The sequence below is a fragment of the Drosophila eugracilis genome, unplaced genomic scaffold, assembly GCF_018153835.1.
Source record: "Drosophila eugracilis isolate 14026-0451.02 unplaced genomic scaffold, ASM1815383v1 contig_2159, whole genome shotgun sequence".
Taxonomy (NCBI): Eukaryota; Metazoa; Arthropoda; class Insecta; order Diptera; family Drosophilidae; genus Drosophila; species Drosophila eugracilis.
In genome coordinates this window covers 742,037-761,631 of record NW_024573043.1, presented here as the reverse complement: position 1 = coordinate 761,631, position 19,595 = coordinate 742,037, and the positions used below count along the sequence as shown (strand labels likewise).

The 19,595-nt window shown below is 43.6% G+C and overlaps 2 protein-coding genes across 3 annotated transcripts in view; one reads left to right on the top strand and one right to left on the bottom strand.

Moving 5' to 3' along the window:
- The first annotated feature begins 1,922 nt into the window (after window positions 1–1,922).
- LOC108115934 (allatostatin-A receptor) lies at window positions 1,923–9,707 on the top strand. 2 transcript variants are annotated; one of them, XM_017227570.2, is made up of 4 exons: window positions 1,923–3,257; window positions 5,705–5,983; window positions 6,082–6,240; window positions 9,080–9,707. In XM_017227570.2, exons 1-4 carry the CDS (start codon window positions 2,709–2,711, stop codon window positions 9,173–9,175), a joined length of 1,083 nt encoding a protein of 360 aa, XP_017083059.1. In that variant the 5' UTR covers window positions 1,923–2,708; the 3' UTR covers window positions 9,176–9,707. The 2 variants fall into 2 exon arrangements, with proteins under 2 accessions (XP_017083059.1, XP_017083060.1); XM_017227571.2 differs by lacking the exon at window positions 9,080–9,707 and adding an exon at window positions 8,111–8,280.
- A 3,672-nt stretch (window positions 9,708–13,379) lies between these two features.
- LOC108116020 overlaps window positions 13,380–19,595 on the bottom strand; it is a 38,799-nt gene continuing 32,583 nt past the window's right edge. Inside the window, 4 exon segments of the mRNA XM_017227707.2 lie at window positions 13,380–14,063; window positions 14,127–14,563; window positions 15,390–15,658; window positions 18,997–19,243. Of these exon segments, the coding sequence (XP_017083196.2) occupies window positions 14,159–14,563; window positions 15,390–15,658; window positions 18,997–19,243 (921 nt within the window). The 3' untranslated portion in view covers window positions 13,380–14,063; window positions 14,127–14,158.

The following is a 19,595-nucleotide window of genomic DNA, read 5'->3' as shown; positions in this document are numbered from 1 at the left end:
CAATCCATCGCAGCACACGAAAAAGGTTAAGCTCGGTGTCCCTGCAAGATGGGTCCTTCAATCCCCGTGAGTGACTGTGTGTGTTTGAGCTTTGTGTGTGCGATGCGGATTATCATGCCGCCCAGGAGCACCCAAACAATTTTGACGCAATGAAATGATTTTGATGAAAAATTAAAAAGCATTTCAATCACGTCGAAAGTTTTCTGACATCACAGAAATTGTTGCTTCTGGCGTGGAAAAAGGGAAAATGCTGAGCGAGACCAAGAGACCGAACGGAATTTTGGAGAGTGTGTGGATGTGAAGGTTCCCAGCTCTCATGTCTGGCAGTCATTTATTTAGATGCTAATTTAAGTGTGCGCCAGGAATAATGCTTTCCATTTTTGTTAAAACGCTGCAGAAGTTATGGTTCAAGGTGATGGGTATTCATGTAGGTGGTTGGGGGACTAAAATGATGGTGCCTTTTATTTTAGAAAAATGTAAATATGTGAGCTGAAATGCTAAAATTTATTAGATTCGTACAGGAATAGTTTACAGAATCGAAATCCACCAAATATAAAATACAATTTCCGGTTCATTTTTACAGATAGCCGCAAAGTATGCAACGAAATTTAAAGAACGGACGCCCCCATTTTCCCTCGAAAAAATCAAGCAATTTTCCGCCATTGTTGGCCTTTTAAATAGGCAATGAAGGTGCATTAAGAATTAAAGACTTCATTAAATCCGCAGTACTGCACATTAAATAAACATAATTCCGCCAGTGCCTTTTGCTGTTTGCCTTGGCCATTGTCGCCGGGCGATTTCTTGGTTTATTTTTTTTAGCCGCTGTTGTTGTTCATGGTGCTTAATTCGCATTTAATCTCATCAGGTCGGCGACGTCCTCGTCAGGGGTGCAGTGAGCCATGGGCCCACATCAGCCCGGAATGCCGAGCGACAGCCCGCCGCAGATTTGATGGAGGCCACAGCTGCCGTTGACGCAGAAGCTGGCGTAGAACGACGACGCCGTCGACGTCGGCGTCTGGCGGTGACAGGTGAGTATTGCGTTGGCAGCGGCAATAAAAAGCATGTAAATGAGGCGAGGATTTAACCCAGGCCGGGACCAGGCTCAGATAGCTGCCGGCTGCGGTTATATAATGTTGTGACAAGCCGTCCCCGGCGACCAAAGGTGTAAGCCGTAAGCCCAGTGGATTTGATCTTCCTTACACAGATAAAAATAGGTGGCCTTAAAATGCTTATAATACATATGAAAAATGGCGGGAGTAATACAAATGATTAAATAAAAAACACTTCCTTGTAGTTATTATCTTTAGAAACATTTAATCATATATTTTTTAAACAAATCAAAATTTTAAAATGGTTTATCATTCATTTTCTTTTAGTGCATAACTGAGGGGCATGTACATGGGCGCGTGCCACTTTTTTTTTGTTTTGTCCACCTCTGCCGACAGTTAATCAGAGAAATTAAGCAAAGTACTAAACGCGGCAGAGCAGCGACGCCAGCTGTGCAGCCGACGAGGCTGACGACATCGCCCAGCCAGGACATCCAGCTGTGCAGGACAATGGAAGCCAGCGGGCGGAGACCCAGAACAAGTAGTGATTGCCCCGACAATTGCTGTAGCGCCTTGCCCATTCAACTGGGCCAACAGTTGGAGCAACAAGAGCAAACATTCCAGCCAGCTGATGGGGAATGTCGAGGAGGAGATGGTTGGAATGGCGGAGGAGGCATAGGAGGCAACGGCACCGGCGGCCACCCAAGCTTCTACACATTCAGACGCACAAAAACCAGCGCCGCTGGTTGTTGCTATTGTTGCCATTATTCTTGCTGGGATGGCTGGCGTCGCTGCTGGCGTTTGCCGCCGCCGCCGCCACTGAGGCATCGAAGTATTCCTCAACAAGCTCAACCAGCAATCAGTTGGGCGCTGGATACGAACGCGTGCAGTGTGGATTTTCAAATTGGCCAAAAATACTAGTATAAAATCAAAAAAGAAAAAAAATTCTGTACAGGCGGTTCCTCGGCGAAACAATCAACGGGAGCGGCAGAAACGGGTGTTTTGTTGGTTATGGCTATATAGCCCCAAAAATTTATGCCATTCGTTTGTCAATAAAAAAGCCCGAGAAACGTAAACAGAAGCGAAGCGAACGGAGCGAAAAGAAAGACATCATATTGAATTTATGGTGTAGGTGCAGCGACGTGGTTCTCGAGGATTCGAGGATATCCTGGTCTCCTTCTTGTCCTTGTCGACAGGGTGTGACACACGGCTCAGTTTGGTGGCGTCGGCGTCGATTTGCACGTGCCCTTACCTTTACCTTTGAACTCGCCCATCTACCGTTCTGTCTATCGGTCCTTGTGTGCTGTCCTTTTATTGTTGTCTTACCTCTTACCTGGCTACAATTACCGTTATCGGGCAGTGGCCAAATTGCTTTTCCCACCCGCAACGTTGTGTTACAATTCCGGTCCGGCTTCGGTTCCACACGGCGTATGCATTACGGTTTTGAGGGCTCCAGCTCCACGGTCGTCGTATTGAGCATGATAATTGAATTTCTGTGGCGGCTGCTTTGTGGAAATCTCCTAATTGGAAATTTGTTATTTGAGTTCGATGAACTGTGAACAAAAAACAGAGCCCAAAATTGAAAATGTGCCGTGACAATCAAGTGAATCTACCAATTGCCATTACAAAGTGATCCGGAAAGTTATAAAATAAAAAAAAAGCATGGAAAACATGGATAACTCAACAATGGTGGTCGACCTGGTCGTCAATTCTACAAGGAATGATGAGAACATGACCTCCTTCTTCACCGATGAGGAGTGGGTGGCCATCAGAGGTACTCTGCCTTGGATAGTGATTTTCCTCTTCGGCGTCATAGCCATCACGGGACTCTTGGGCAATCTGCTGGTCATTCTGGTGGTGGTCTTTAACAAGAACATGCGTTCCACCACCAACTTGATGATCGTTAACCTGGCCGCCGCAGATCTTTTGTTCGTGATCCTCTGCATTCCGTTTACGGCCACCGATTACATGGTCTACTATTGGCCATATGGACGCTTCTGGTGCCGGAGTGTCCAGTACTTGATTGTGGTGACGGCCTTTGCCTCGATCTACACGCTGGTCCTAATGTCCATCGACCGTTTCCTGGCGGTGGTCCATCCCATTAGATCGCGCATGATGAGAACAGAGAACATCACCCTGATTGCCATCGTGACTTTGTGGATCGTGGTGCTGATCATTTCGGTGCCGGTAGCCTTAACCCACGATGTGGTGGTAAGTAAGAGTGGGAATGGAAGTGGGAGGAGTGGGCCTGCTGTGCCTAAATCTGCTGTGAAGAACACGGTACAGGCAAATTTATTGCTTTCCATCATCGTCACCTCGTTAGATTCCTCACGCTGCACGTCAATGCTGCTCGGTTCTTATAGATAGATATATGGCTACATAGATGGTCTGCCTCGGTTCGAGATCGTAATCCAAAAGGTGTAGAAGACCCCTCTACCGCCCGATTGGATCGACTGATCCTGATACAAATCATTTGGTTTTACTATATGCCCCCTATTAAAGTTTCCCCTTTTTATCTTGTTTTCTGTTTTGTGTTTATATTATAAAAATTTGCTAGATGCGCGGCGCCCGATTTGTTTTTGTTACTAATTTGCTATTTTGAATTCATAAATTTTTAATTATAGACCAGATAGCCAGCGAGAAACACTTGCCAACTGGCGGTCTTGCTATCTGCCCACTTGCAAAATTTCAACTCAAATTTTCATGTAAATTCAACTGTTGATCCAGAAGCACGTAAATCATGGCCAGTCGTAAGTCGTAACAAGTGGTCATTATGGAAACTTTGCACTTGCAAACTTCGGGCGCACACTGCGTATGATAAATGTCTTCGCGGGTGGCGACCTTGGTGGGTCTTCTTTTGGACTTTGACTCTGAGCTTTTATGATCGATGCGAAAAGTGCGAGAAGCAATTTAATTGCAGAATAATCGGGCAAGATCTGAATTGTTTTCATAAGATCAGCGGGCTATATGGGCTTGAGTGTTTTTTTCTGATAAAAGATAGTCTAGACATCAGCTTAGATAATCTGCGCTAAATGTTTAAGCAGAAAATTCCCTCATTTGGTAGAGAAGTATGAACAAGCACAAAATATTTATGAACTTTAAGTTAATGTAATTAACTATCAGATTTCATCATTATTTAGTATCAACTACAACTTTGACGGACTGAGGTTATTTTCCTGTTGACATCACCAACTGGCCTGGGGGCATTTCCCCAATGATTTTCCACCGCCAATAAAGCGAATTTCGCATCACACACGACCAACTTTTTATTTGTGCCACTGACTTTTCCCTTTTCCTTGGCCAAAAGCGAAAGAGTCGCGGTTAATTAAACGAGTCCCATCGTCACATCGACGATGAGCTATTTTATCTACGAGATGGCAATGGCCCACTGTTGCTCTCGGTGTTGTTTTTGTAACCTAATATTTTATTAAATGGCATTTCACGCTTCGTTATTTCATTTTTTCTGTTTCGGTTGTGTTGGTTCTGTTGTTTACTTTGGGGAGAGAGGGAGAGGCAGCTCCAATGGGTCGCATTATTGTTTGTTTATGTGTTTGCTTTGTCTAAGGATTAAGCTGGAAAAATACAGGCCGGCCCAAATTGAATGCTCATATGTGTGCTTTGCTTTGTTATCTGGTGTGTGTGTGTGTGTGTGTGTGTGCGTGTGCAAATACAAAGAAAAGGGCGATAAAAAGGCATAATTAAGTCATGTTTGATCAACATGTTAATTAACAGTTTGCTATTAATTATTTCCATATTACATTGGCCACCACCAAGCACATATACCATACACATACTGGTAATGAGAAGGGCCCTCTGCGAGCGTGTGCCATTATCTTTTTATTGGAAATCGATAACTAATAATCATAAAGGCACATATGTCCGACTGCGTAACTAGATATGCGATCTCCAGGTCATGGCATTGATTGACAGCTGTTTGGCTGATTTCCACTCGGCTGTGGGCAAAGCATTAATGGCTTGTCAATTCTATTAAGTCTTTCGGGTTTTGTGGAAATCCACAACAAGCCGGTCAAATTAAACCATAAATCAGCGGAGGGTCTGGCCATTGATTTAACCTCGGCCACTCGAAGCTGCGCAGATTCGAATTTTCAACTCAATTTGTGGCCCAACTAAACTTGCGTTCAGTGTAACGAAAACAAGGGCGGGTAATAAACAAACGTTTTCGTGGCATTAACGGGAAGATTTTTTAAATACGATTTTCCACACGCATTCGATCGATCGACAAAGAGCGCGGCGAAGAGGCGGCAATTGTAAACAAAAATGTAAACAAAAGCCTGCAAATATTTTTACGATAGGCCAGGCAGTTTATGACCCTCCTAAGCGTCAGCACCCCAGTCTCGTCTAGCCAATAGCCCCATTTCCCCGTTTCCCCGTTTCCCATTTACCATCCTTTTCCAAAATCCAAAACTCCGCCTGAACAATTTGTCAGCCAAATGTCAGCGACAGAGAGACAGAGTGAGATTACGAGTTAGTTGTCGACGTCCGAACTATTCGTATGACAGTTTAGTTTTATTTACGATGTCTGGCTTTTGGCCGTCTGACGTTGCTTTGCTGCCATGCAACTGTCACTGGCAACATGACGTATGCGCAATATTCGATTCCCACACCCTTTTTCATTCCCCCATCATCGATTTCCGCAGGTGGACCACGATGTCAAGAAGAACATCACCTATGGAATGTGCACGTTCAAGCCGAACGACTACGTCACCGAGAAATCCTACCATGTCATCTTCTTCATCACCTCTTACCTTCTGCCCTTGATGATCATCAGCGGGCTGTACATGCGCATGATCATGCGGCTATGGCGTCAGGGCACTGGCGTTCGCATGTCTAAGGAGTCGCAGCGAGGTCGCAAGCGTGTCACCCGCCTCGTCGTAGTGGTGGTCATTGCTTTTGCCTCGCTATGGCTGCCCATCCAGGTGAGTTTCCAAGGTGATCAAGTATTACTTGACAAAAGTTCAGGAACTAGTTATATGACTTAAAAACGTAATATTCTTTCTTATATTTCTTTGGACAGCTTATCCTGCTGCTCAAGTCATTGGAAATTCTCACAACGGATACCCTCATCAAACTTATCATTCAGGTCGCCGCTCAGACTTTGGCATACACCAGCTCCTGCATCAATCCCCTGCTCTATGCCTTCCTCTCCGAGAATTTCCGGAAGGCCTTCTACAAGGTGAGTGGGTGTGGGTGCCATCGAGTGGCGAGATGAAGGGTCCTCCAATGGGCGACATCTGAGTGCTCGGTCAATATATCGATGATTCCTCGGCAAGCGATGTCGCTTTCCCAGCATTGTTTTCGCTTGCATTTCATTTGATGCCAACTTTTATTTGTCATAATTTTTAAGTGGGCCATATGTATTGATTTATTGACTGACAAACAACAAAGCCCTGCCTTATAGCTAAGTGTATGTATATTTGTTTTAATTTTCCGATCTATAAACATTCAAATACGCTCCATCGCATTTCCATATTCATTTCCATTCCTAATGAGATTTTAAATGAGCGAATGTTTTCAAATCAAAAATCTGAAATGCAATTAAATAATTTACCATTATAATGGACAGAAGAAAGCCAAATCTATCCATTGAAAAAAAACCTCTGCGCGTGTTTCCCCATTAAATTTCGATGGGCCTCGGGCAAGAGTTTTAATGAGTTAAGTGCGAAAAACGCGTATACGCCGCGTGGGCTGATCTTTGGCTTCACTCGCAGCATCAGCATCAAAATTTATATTTTCAATATAAATATGTTGAGTTTACAGAACAATTTCTGGCCAGGCAGCCGAGATGGCACATCAAACTGGATCATCATCTTCATATCTCTATTTTTAAAGCCAACATAGACGATTTGCAGCTGCTGGGCATTAACACAAAGAGCCCTCCTGCAACCCCTTCTGGCCCTTGGCTATGAAGCAGATATTTTCCATTATTGAATGTGTGGAAATCTTTTGTCTTGTCAATTTAATGAAGTGCATCGAAGTTGCTTACATAGGCATTGCCAGGGAAATTCTATTCTCTTGAATTCTACAATTTTCCATGAAATTGCACAATAATTGGGCTTTAAATTCTGTTGGCTATTTAAAGATATGCTCAAATTAGCAACGCATTGAGACAATGGGAAATTACAGGCTTTACATTTTTTCGGGGCTGGTCTTTTTATAGTATTCCCCACCCCCCATTTACCCTGCAAAATCATTGACGGTCGTTGACATCCGTCGGTGTCCCGCCCACGAAGTGAAAACAGACGGCTGACAGGAGGCCCGCAGTTTTTGGACTCTGTGCTCCGACGTGGCTCATTCCGATTCAACTCACTTTCGGGACGCATTAATTCTTTTGGTCAGCGGCCATTTGCATAAACACAAAAAAACGTTGCGGGACGCAAATCACTGGACAGCCACGCCCACCGCTGACCGCCCTCGCAGCGGGGGTGATTTTGCTTTACTTACTTTTAATTACTTTAGGGACAAACAGACACAAACGGCTCAAGGAAAAACAGCAGGAGAAAAGCAGCCAAAGACTTTGTACTCATCGATCGGCGAGGAGTCCTGCTTTCACCGTACATTTCCTTTCAATCATTTTGTGGCTTAATTTTAATATTTTAATTTGTTTTCCCGTTGCGGTGCGTGGGTCCTCCTCGGTGTTTTGGGCCAAGCTTTTGGCACTTTGCATATAAATTGTGTTCCTGGACTTAAACTGATGCTGATGCCGAAGCTGGTCTCTCTCTGTCTTGGTTTTGCCTTTCGCTAATTGATGTGTTTGTCAAGTCATTAAATTAGATTAATTACGTTAATTAAATTGCTGTGCCCGTTGTTTGTTTGGTTTTTACGCTATTGTTTCCGTTTTCGGCCCGAGCGTGTTTGGAATGCCTTTGTTTTTTAATTTCCGGATACCACGTGGTTGGGAATATGTCAATCTGATTAATTGGCCATCTGATTGGCCCTTGTATTAGGCCAGCATTTATTCACGTGCTGATTTCGTCGATTTCTCTATTGCTTTCTCCCATTTCACGCCTTAACCCTGATCTCATGAATCCTCATCTTGCCCAAAGAGCTTGCCATCCAAGAGGCTTAACATGTGGACAACGTCGCATCAGGATGTGAGTTCTGAGAAAACTACCTATTAAAAATCATAGTAAGGAGGAGTAAATCTTGGTTTATATTCTTAATTTTAAAAATAATAATAATCTCCTTCAGCACTAAGAACTGCTTGGCACACTTTTTTTTAATTTTTTAATTTTTTTCAACAACAAAAACTTATGCATGTTTCTTCAAATCCTTCTGAATATTACTACACTTTTAATTAAACATTGTTTTGTGAATATATAAGTGGCAAAGGCATAGCTAAATACCTGCTTTAAAAGCTTTCTGCTGTTGTCCATTTGACATAATCGAATAATGAGGAGAACACAGACAATGTGAGTGCACAGCGCACCTAGGAAGCCAAAGACCGTAACTGCCGGCGGTTCAAAGGCCGTAATTTATTTCCCCAGAGTATGGATGCCTACGGATGGAGTTGCTCTGTGACGAGGCACTAATCAACAATTTCAGGCAGTTCAATCAAAGCGCAAATTCATAAATCATTTATATGCAAACTCTCACTCCTAAAATCGGGATTGGGATCCAATCTAGTCCCAGCTCCCAGCTCACAGTTCAGTCGGTTGGTTGCCAGGCAACTGGGCCATTCGCTGCTTGTCTGCCGGCATTTCAACACCTCAAACCACTTTAATAATTGAATATTGAATCAAATCTAATCATTCAAATGCAAAGCGACGGCAACAATCGCAGCCAGAGGCCTTGACAAGGGAATAGCTTTCGCCCCATTTCCCAAAGCCAACCATTGCCACCCATCGACATCCCCGTCGTCCGAAATGCCACAGAAGTGACTCTGCATCAAAACACATCATTAATCAAATATTGTGGCCGAACTGTGAATTCACTGGGCCATCAGTACTTTATGTATTTTTAGCGTTAAATTCTGCCAATTTTCCATCACTTCCTCTCTCCTTCTGTTCCTGCAGGCCATTAACTGCTCGTCTCGATATCAGAACTACACATCTGATTTGCCGCCGCCACGGAAGACGTCCTGTGCCAGGACCTCCACCACAGGGCTCTAAGGATAATTTACTAAAAGGAAGCGAGGAATTTCGAAGGCAGAGCCATATGATTAACCTTCATTACGAGCGAATCTCCGAGAGTAGACAGAAAGGACAAATGCAAATGTTCTTGACAGGGAATCACATGACCAATGGACCAAAGGACTGAAGTGATGTTCTTCGAATGGCTAGATTTAAATATAAGAACTTTGTACATAAAATAGAATATAGAACTATAAACTAGTCATTAATGATTGTCTATTACTTTGCTATATAATAGTACATAGAGATTATTATAGTAATGATAATACTTATCGTAATAAAATGATTTTAAGAGGACTAAGGATTATACCTATTACAAATTCCCTTGCTGTAAGCCAAATTGTTTGCCAGTGTTAACGCAGTTTTAAAAGAGTATCATTGTAATTGTTATATAGATAATGCTTATCGGAATATAATGCTTTACAAGCTCCCCTTGGTGTAAGCCATATTGTTGACGATGTTATCACAGTTTGTTATTTGTGTAAACCATTAAAAAATTAACAAACAAGCAGCACATCACTTTGCCTATTTGATTTGCCCTGAATGGAGTTAACAAAATAGTCAGTTGTCAGCTCGGGGCTCATGGGGCAATTGCCCGAACTATTGCCAAACGCAGAAATGTATGCAAATTCGGCTGCTGGCATTTAAATGGGCATTTAGTGGTGCGTGAAACATGAAATTGAAATACTTCTCGAATATTCGCGATGCCATCGATATCATCCGCGGTGGCTGTCTGCTGCATTTGTGCAATCACTCGAAATCGTATTCATTTGCACAGCCACTCAGGCATTCATTTATTCTTGGGCCCCATCCACCGGAAGTAGGTTTTGGTTGTCGAGCGCTTGATGTACTGGCTTTTGACTTCTGAATGGCACGCAAAAGCCCAAGACAGCCAGTGATGTCATAAATAGTGAAACAGATAAAGAATGGTCTGTAAAAATGTTATCCTTTTTTGGTTAATACAATCAACAGCAGTAAGTACCTACGTCAAATATAGTTAATATAGAAAATACTTTACATACTTGAATTTACCTCTAAATCTATTTATATTTTTTGTAAATATTGTCAGAATGTGGAATGTCATATGTCGCTGAGCTCGTAATTGAATTTCCAGTTGAACTGCATTCAAGCCTAAAAACTTTAAGTTTTTTCGAATTTTTGCAAAAAAACGTTATCAAAAATTCAAAAATTTGCTTAAAATTAAATTTTTATTTAACAGCTAAAAATAATGATGAGCAGCGAATTTTTAGCAAGTCGGCAACACAAAATATTAAATAATTTATATGCATCTCATTTTTTAAAAAAATATATAAATAAATAAATTTATTCCATAACTGAAAATAGAATAAAATAACATAGAATAACATAGAATGTCATACCTCGTTGAACTCGCCGTAAAATTTCTAATAAAATTCAATTCAAACCTAATAAATTTATTTGTTGACCCATTTTTACAAGAATATGTGAAGTGATATTAAAAATGTGAAATTTGAAAAAAAAAAATTATTTTGGAAAAATGTTTAAAAAAGATAGGTATTTAAAGTTTTTGCAATAGGCTTACTTTTGAGTTATAACATAATTTTTAATTTTTAATTTTTTTCATCAAAAATTCAAAAAAAATATTATTTTTTGACAAATATCATAATTTTGATTTGATTTCCACCCAATAGGTCTCGAGTTCCGCACTTTCATAAAAAAAAAACTATTGATAACCTTCAACTCTTGATAAAATCCAGCGAGCGCCACTGGCTGACATCGCTAAATGACATGAGCTGTGCTCACCTCTTGGAGGTCCTGTGAGGCAAGCGAGGTCCTGACTTTGGCAGCTTAAGATGCTGATTGCATTTCGCTCTCCGCTGGCGACTGACCGGAATTAATTATGCGGTGTCCATCTTGTGGATCCAGGCTTATATATCTGTATGTACTACGTACAGGCGTACGAGTATTGGCTCCGTTTTCCGTGCTGCTGCCGAGCCACTCGCACTTTTGCATAATTTATTCAATTTTAATAAGCGGCCCCGTCTATCGTGAAGGCGTCGCTTTTTACACCAGGTAACGTAATTAATGCGTATCAGTCGCTGACAGGTTCCTCTTCGGCGCCTTGCCGACGTAATCAAAATTTCAAATGAGCAACAAGGAGTACCGGGCCCAGGTGTCCTTGCAAATGAGGCGGGAAAATCAATGGATCGATTCGGAAGAAGAGGGGCCAGGCTCATGGATGAAAGTCGGCAAAATAGGGCTGGGCAACTATTGGCGCCATAAACTTGCACGCTTCGCTGGCTAAACTTTTGTTTCCTTGTTGGTGCACTGAACAAAAAACTTACAGGTTTAAAGAAATATTAAGCAAAGAATATCCAAGATAAGGTTTGGGTATTGTGTCAAATTACATCCTGCTAAGGCAATCGAGAATAATATATATTTCTTAAACAATTGTTTTTCCTATGTGGTATAATTTTTTCTCCCAGTGCTTTCCTAAAACTGCCTTTAGCCTGAAGGATAAGTCATTTCCCCACCGAGAAAATAGCCAAACAATAACGCCAAAGCCGAATAGAATGACAACAACAGCAACAACAGGGTGGACTGCTTATGCTGCTGACATTATCATAATAACAATAATCATAACTGTGAGTGTAACAGTTGTCGCTGCCAGCCTCTCTCTCCCTCTCTCTTCCCCCCTTTCAGCTTAAAGCCATCTCGGTATTAAGAAATTGCGGTATATCCTGAATGTCGAACAGTTACCGTTACTTGTGGGCGTGTGTTTGGGGAACGGAATGGAATCGAGACTGTTACACTACTGACCTAGTCTTGTGAAGAAGAGAAAGTTAGAGAGCGGCTTAGGTCAGCTAAGAGAATGCAGGCAAAGAGAGCGACTCCGAAACGTGGTGAATTAAAAGTTAACAGCAGCAAAGAGAGAAATGGAACAAATGGAAGTTGAACACCACCCACGTAGTCTGCTTTTAGGCATTCGAGTCGCTGGCTTTTAGAGCGTAGGTCATGGCGGCCAACGGGTCGGCTACTCAACATGCCCACCTGATTTCCGGTCAGTCACACGCTGCTAATCCGCTGGGAAGAGGAAAGAGGGGGAATGTTTAGTAGATAGCAGGAAAGGGGATGAAGGGAAGACTTAGCCACTACGGTTCTTTGGCCAAATGAAGCGTAACCAAATGCTGATAGCCCAAATGTTGCAGTTTATGGCCAAGGCATTGGCCAAATTGCCTCTTGGCGTGCGGCATAATGGCGACAATAGCCACATTGTCTTGACACTGAATCAGAGTGCCAGAGCGAGATGGCACTAGCTGTGTGGTGGTGTGTGTGTGTGTAGCAGGGTGGGCGTGCTCGATTGCATAATGCGGTCGCGCCAAAACAGAAAAACAACTTTGAACAGCTTTGCAGTTCATTTCGGTGTGTGTGCTGCAACTTCCTTTCTCTTCCTTTTCCTTTTCCGTTTTTTTTTTTTATATTTTTCACCGGCTTTTTGTCGTTTCGCGTTGAACTGGCAAATTTCCGGCAAGCTTTGCATGAACACAAAAGCCATCTTCCTTCCTTGTCGCACGCACAATCAGACACCAACACACACACACAGTCGAAACGAAAGTTTATCTGTCAATTTCGGTACACAAACACACGCAGGCGGCAAAACGATAACGCACTGAGAGGATTTCTATACCCTGTAGGTGGGGTATGATGATCTTGGATGTTGTAGACTCAAATAAGACTCTATAAAGAATATATCCCTAATAAGAATCAAATTAAGCAAAAATGAGTTCGAAAGTTAGCAAATTCTAAGCACTTATATTTTAATAACGCAAAAGAAACCCATGTCTTACCTCCTTTCCAGGTCATCTCAAATTCAAGTAAGCCCCGGTTAGTTAAACTTTTTTTTTTCAGTCCAGCACTTCGACGATAGTTTGTGGAAGAAACATTTTGTCAACTTTAATGCGCTTCGTTGTTAAGACGGTAAAACGAAGAAAACGCTCAGGAGCCACGTTACATGTGCCAGCAAGCAGGTAAAAGCGCAAAAGTTCGAACCGATTTGCATATAGTTGAGTAATCCAAAAAACGAATTTCTCGGTTAGTTGGCAAAGTAGTTGGCTCAGCTTTTATGCATTTTAAAAATCAAACATCCCATTTCCATTTCCCCCCCTTAGATCATCCGATCGCCAGATCACGACAAACTTCCAAACTCGTTTCAACTTGTGATTTTATTTGGTTAAACAATATGGTTATTATTATTTTGATTACAATTGGAGTACGCAAAGAAGGAGGGGATAAAGGGTCTCTTGCATAATGGAATTTTTAAGTAATTTTGATTAGGAATTAGCCAGCAATTGGTTAAGGCGCATACTAATGCCCACTAGCGTCCTTTGGCCAGGTTCTATTTCTTCGCCCGAGCAAGCAGCGTCATAATAAATAAATGATAAACTTTACCCAAAAACTGACAAGAACATAATTTCCGTGTCCTGGCTGTTGGATGTTGGGTCCTTGGTGTTTGGTGTTTTGTTCTTGGTCCATGGTCCTTGTCGAAAGCCGCAGGAATTAATTGCGGGTCGCTCGCTGGTGGCCTCGTTAAACTTTTGGCCAGATTAGGAAGTGCAAGAGGTGCCGGGGTGAACATTCGTTTGCAATAATTTAAATATTAGTTACACATAATGTAAAGCATAAATTAATTTTGTATTCGCCAACTATTAAAAAACTTTCCACTCGCTGGGGCCTGGAACTTCAAGACGAAGAAGTACAAACGCGCAGAAGAGGGACATCCGCTTAAACTTTATCCGCGGCTCGGGGCAATTAGTTATTCACGCTTGCGCTTGTCTTTTGGGGCAAGTTTAGCCGCTGCCAAATCCGTATCCGTTGGATTTTTTCTTTACTGCGATTGGAATTAAACGAAAGATAAATAACTGGACCCCGAGGGCAGAACACCCATGATTACCATGGTATCGTATCCTATAGCATGGCGTTGCCTCAGAGGCTCTGCAACATCCGGCCATAGACTTGACTCCGCTCGAAGCTGGTAAAGGCCTCGCGGAAACGCTGCCGCTGCTCGCCACTCAATTTCGCATGGAAATCTTGTGCAGCTGTCACGAACAATGCAATTTCGTGTTGACCCAATTTTCGGGCCGCCGCTGGAGCTTGTGCCTGCGCCTCGGTTGTTGCCGCTGTCGCCGCTGCCACCGAGCTGGTTGCACCGATGCCGAGAACCAGCGGAAATAGTTTAATCAAATGCAGATTTATGGAGGCGGATAAAAAGATGACGCTGAGACCCCAGACACCCTGCTGCTCCGGCTGGGCCAGGAACGTTGGCAGGGTGCAGATCAGCCAGTCCTGAAGCATCTGCAGGTACGACGAGTCGATGGCAGACCGAAATACCTGCGGGAGAGAGAGAAGCAGATTGGAGATTGAAGAGCGGGTTAAGAGCTGGAACGAAATGCTTAAATAAAAGCCAAGCCGACAATACGGAAATTAAATTTTATTGTGCTGCTCGAAAGGTGCTTTCTCAGGGGCCACAAAAGTCGACAGCAGCAGCAGCAGCAGTAGCGGCAGCAGCATACTTTGTGGCAGAAAGTTGGCTAATGAAATTCCGCAGCCTGGGAATCCGGCCCTGCAAATGACAGTGCAAATTGTGCCGCTCCGGGATCCCAAGGATCCCCAGGTCCACTCCCATGGCGAGTGCCGAGCTTGCTTTTATTAATTTCCATGCACACGCACCCACTGGCTAACCTTGAACCTAATGAAAAAATTTTATGGCACCACAGTGGTCGCAGTCGCAGTCGTCGACTCAGTTGGAGGCTATTCGCATTGACCCACATACTCGTCCTCGCACACCTGCCCACTGGCCACTGAACACTGGACAGGGGCCAAGCTGTAGCCATGAATTCCATTAATTTTCAAGCTGCCAAAAATTCCACAGACGCACACGCACACACACATGTGTGTAAGTGTGGGAGGGAGGAGTGACCAGGAGTGGGAAGTTGGCAGATGGCGGCGAGTATTTTACCCTTTCGACTTGTGGCCAGGGCAAACATTAGCGCTGCAATGGCCCCATTCCGTTCCGGTCTCCAGGCAAGGACGAGGTCTTGGATCTGGACTCGTAAAATGAACCCTAAGGAATCTGTGTATATGTATGTGGGCTAGTAGGTGCCACGCACGAATGGCCAGCGTCTTTACCTTTACTAGATCTTTGGCCAACACTCACCTGATATACAATCATGGCAATAACATCGCCGTGCGGTTGATTTATGGCCAGAAACTCCTTTATGACCTTCGTCAATATTTCATTCGGTGGCACTAAATCACGAATAATTTGGCACAGCACTTGTCCATAAATCCAGGCGGCATCTCGAGTCGATGATTTAATACAATGCAAAAGTATATCGACTTTATCGTTTTGCTGGGCGATTATCTCCGGGTCATCCTGGACAATGCCATTCGACAGCTCTGTGTTCTCCAACTGCGTAGCCGAACCTAAGAGAAAGAGTAAGGCAAAAGTGTAAGTCACCCACAGACTGCAGAAAATGGAAAGAAAGTGAAACTTTCTAATTAACAAAGCAGCCTTCAAGCCAAATGCCAATGGCCATTATTCACATGCTCCGGGGTCCTTCACACGCCAGTGCTGTCACTGCCCCCTTGCCGCTCTATTCCCTTTGATTCCCCAGAACACACACCCATAAATTTGCATTTAAATTTTATGGATTTTTTTTTGAGAAACCTTCCGCTTTTTGCCAAAAACTTTCTCTCCTGACCAAAGCATCAAATTGAAAACTAAACAAAAAGCGAAACCAGAAGCTGAGCAGCAGGGCTGGCCACACACAGAGCCATAGATTAGAGTTGTTCGATTAAGCCCGCAGCCGGGGAAGGTCACCAAAAATAAATGTGCGTTCCTTTAGCTTTCAGGTGAAAAATGATGGCGGCCAGAGACCGCTGAAAGCCACAGCCTGTGTGCTGCTTAGTGTGGTTTAGCGGCATCGAATTATTTACAATGCGAGGTGGAGCGGTACCTGATCCACCTAGCCACCTTGCCCTCCTCGCCCAGAGCCATCCTTAACCCAAACCCAACTCATCCGCCGCCTTCTGGCCGCGCCGCCAACTTTGGCTTTAGCCTTTGTTTTGCAGCTTAACATTGTTGGTCGTGGCTGTTGGCCTGCGGGCAGCTTGTTTGGCTGGCTGTTGCCAATTTAGGCATTGTTGTTGCAGGCTTTGAACGGGGATGAAGTATGGCCAAGTGACCGTGGGGGCGGCCAAGCGGTCTATGGGGCAAGGAGCCAGGCGCCTGGCCACAATTATGCGCGCCACGAATGCCGCAGGCAATGCACGAAAAAAACGTACGAAAAAACCTAACAAACTCTAAAATTCGTTTAAGCAAGGGCGTGCTGCGAAAAAAAAATGTATTTACTATAAAAACAACAGTGAAACCAGTGGGAAACTTTGGTAAATCTATAATAAAAGCGGTTAATAATGCAAATAATTTCAAACCATTTACATATTCTGACATTAATCTGTGGTTAAATATCTAGCTAAGTTTAAATTATATAAAACTCAGTTTTTCTGTCATTTAAAACATTTAAGTAAACCAACAAAATGGAAAAGAATCAACCATTTATAATCATATTTATCCTATTTGAAGGCTGTTCTCTATACAAAGGGTTTGCTGTCGTTTTCCCTTACGAGAATTTTCCACCAACTGGGTGACCAATATTGCCGCAAATATTTATTATTGCGTTTTGCAACTTTGAGGGCAAATATATATACGTTTTTTTGCGACTTTCCCTGTTTTGCCGTTCCGCTCCTTTTTTGTAAGCCTTTACTCTCCACGGTTCTCTTTTTTTTTGTGTGAGGCAGGGCAACCTGTATTATCTTCGGCGACGCGGTCTTTTGTTTATTTTTCGCGTGGACTCCACAACGCTTTAAAAAAGCAAGCAAGCAGGCGGAAAAAGTGTAGGCGGCAAAAAAGCGTGCCCAGCAATGGCCAACTTCCGCTAGGATGCTTTCGGTACCGGGTCCCAAGCCAGGATCCTGCCTGGCTGCCATATTCGAGATTTGTGTTTGTGTGTGTTTGTGTTGCGGGGGCGGTGGCAGGACCCAAAATCGAGGCATTCGCCGCCATTTAGCGGCAGAAGTAAGCATCGCGAATGGGCTGCTACACAAACATTGACGTTTCTCAAAGGATTTGCGTGCTGTGGCCATGGCAAAAGGGACTCAGCAGTCGGCAATCCTGCGCACTGACAAAGTGCAAGGCAAATACGCAACGATCTGCTTCCAATTTCACAACCACTACTACCAGAACCATCTACCATCTACCACCTACATATGCATACCGCCGTTGGCATTCTTCGACATATTTGTGGAGCGACTTGCATAATTTCTGGCCAGGAGTGGCCCAGTCGAAAGCTGTGCTAAGTTTCCACGCACAGCAGGTTGAATGGGCATCAGTTCGAGGAGAGAGCACAACCCAAAGCCAGCGTATGAAAAAACCTAAGCAAATGTTCTATATTTCTTCCTTTTTTTTTGCTGCTAGCCTTAAAATGGTTGACGGCTGTTATTTTTTCTCGTTAGAGTACGAGAAGAGATGGTGCTGGAGGAGTAAGGGAATCGATTGGCTTCGGATGTTAAATGAAACGAGACTGAGCGGATTACGATTGACCCGCATCGAAACGATTTCCATGGCCATAGTCACCCATGTACCTTTAAACAAGAGAGCCAGCTAATGAACTAAACAAGAATGAAAGCCCATGTTGAATAAGCTGCATTCTAATCTTGAACTTTTATTGGTAAAGGGTTTTAGCTTTGGATATTCTCAGGTGTCCTACAAAACTTTTTCCAATTCAGAAGCGTAGATGAAGTGTCGTATTTTCTAACGACTTTCAACATTTGTAAGATCTAATTTCTTGACCTTTTTAAAACATTGAAGTGCTCTTTAGAGATTTTTGAAGTCTTGCAGATAAACATTGATGTTATGAGTACCTTATGCAAATGGTCTTGGCTTTTCTGGCTTAAACAGGGACCTATTTATGCGAAAAGCTGAACTGGTGCTCCCGAAAACCACTGAACTAACATTTTAGCACAAGCCAAATGAGCGCATGACAGGAGCGTGTGTGTGTGCGACAGTTGAAACGATAATAATTGTCCTGGAATTGCGCTAATAACAGCAACAGGGATAATTGTTGGCCAGCAGAGACAGCAGAGATACGCGTCGAGCAGCAGCCGAATCAGGAGCAACAGTCGGTGGAGTGTTGGCCGGCGACAGCAATTAGCCTTTCCCTGGCAAGGGCACACACACTCGCTATGGCACTGGCACTGGCCAATACCGATGCATTCATGGCCATAATGATCAGCGCCAAACTGTTGACCCGCAAACACACAAAGTGCGCCATGGCCATTCCAGCGAGCGCATTTAAAATCGGACAGTGGACATGGAACACAGGAAATCGGACGTGGCATCAGCCAAATAAAGGATATTGGGCGCGTAAAGAGAATAAAGTTCACTTGGCCAGAGTGTCCTGCAGACTAATGCCACCCCTTTAAAATTGTTCACTGTTCTCTCTTATTTGAAATTGGGAATTTCGGCTCGCCATTTCCCTTCACCCAAAACGCACTTGCCCTTTGTTCAATTTTCTTATAACAACAGAAACCCGTTCGCGGCCCATGCGGCATTAAATGAAATTACAAAATATTTCTGCATCCCCTTCCACCACTGCCACCCCACTCGATTTCCCTCAATTTGCTCCCCTATTTGATCTTGGTATTATTTTTGTTATTTTGTTATTTTCCTTTTGGAAAGCAAGCACAAGCCCTCGAATACTCACCCACATACATGCAGGACAAAAGCAATTTCAATGCCGGAATCGAAAATTTCTCATTTTCCATTTTCAGCAATTCGAGTGCAAGTTTTTCAATTTTATGTCGCATCTGCGGTGTGACCACGGCACCAGCTCCCGCCTCGGATCCTGCTCCTGCAACTCCGGTTCCGGGTTCTCCGACTGCGGAGTCTTTTCCAATAGGCTGGCTACCAGGAGACGGCACTCCGCCATTGACCACCATGCGCTCCAGGCCCTGGCAATGACAAAAAAAGATAAATAAATACAATAGGCAATATATATCTATAGTATATATGTAGGGAAAGAAAAGGAGGAGCGGCGAACAACAGCTCATAGAAATAGCAATGCGGCGGCTCTCGATTCGCTTTTGAATTTTTATCATTGCATACTTAAGTGGGTTTTTCAGTAATGGCCACGCTAATTGAGTGGCAAATTGTTATTGTTATGGCCGCTGTTGTCGCTGCGCGCCATTGCGCTTTCTCCCGCTTTCTCCGCCGCTCATGATGATGATGATGCTGATTCCGATGCCGATTCGGATCCCGAGTGCGGCCATCAAAGCAAAAGGCAGTGCCAACAACAAGGACATC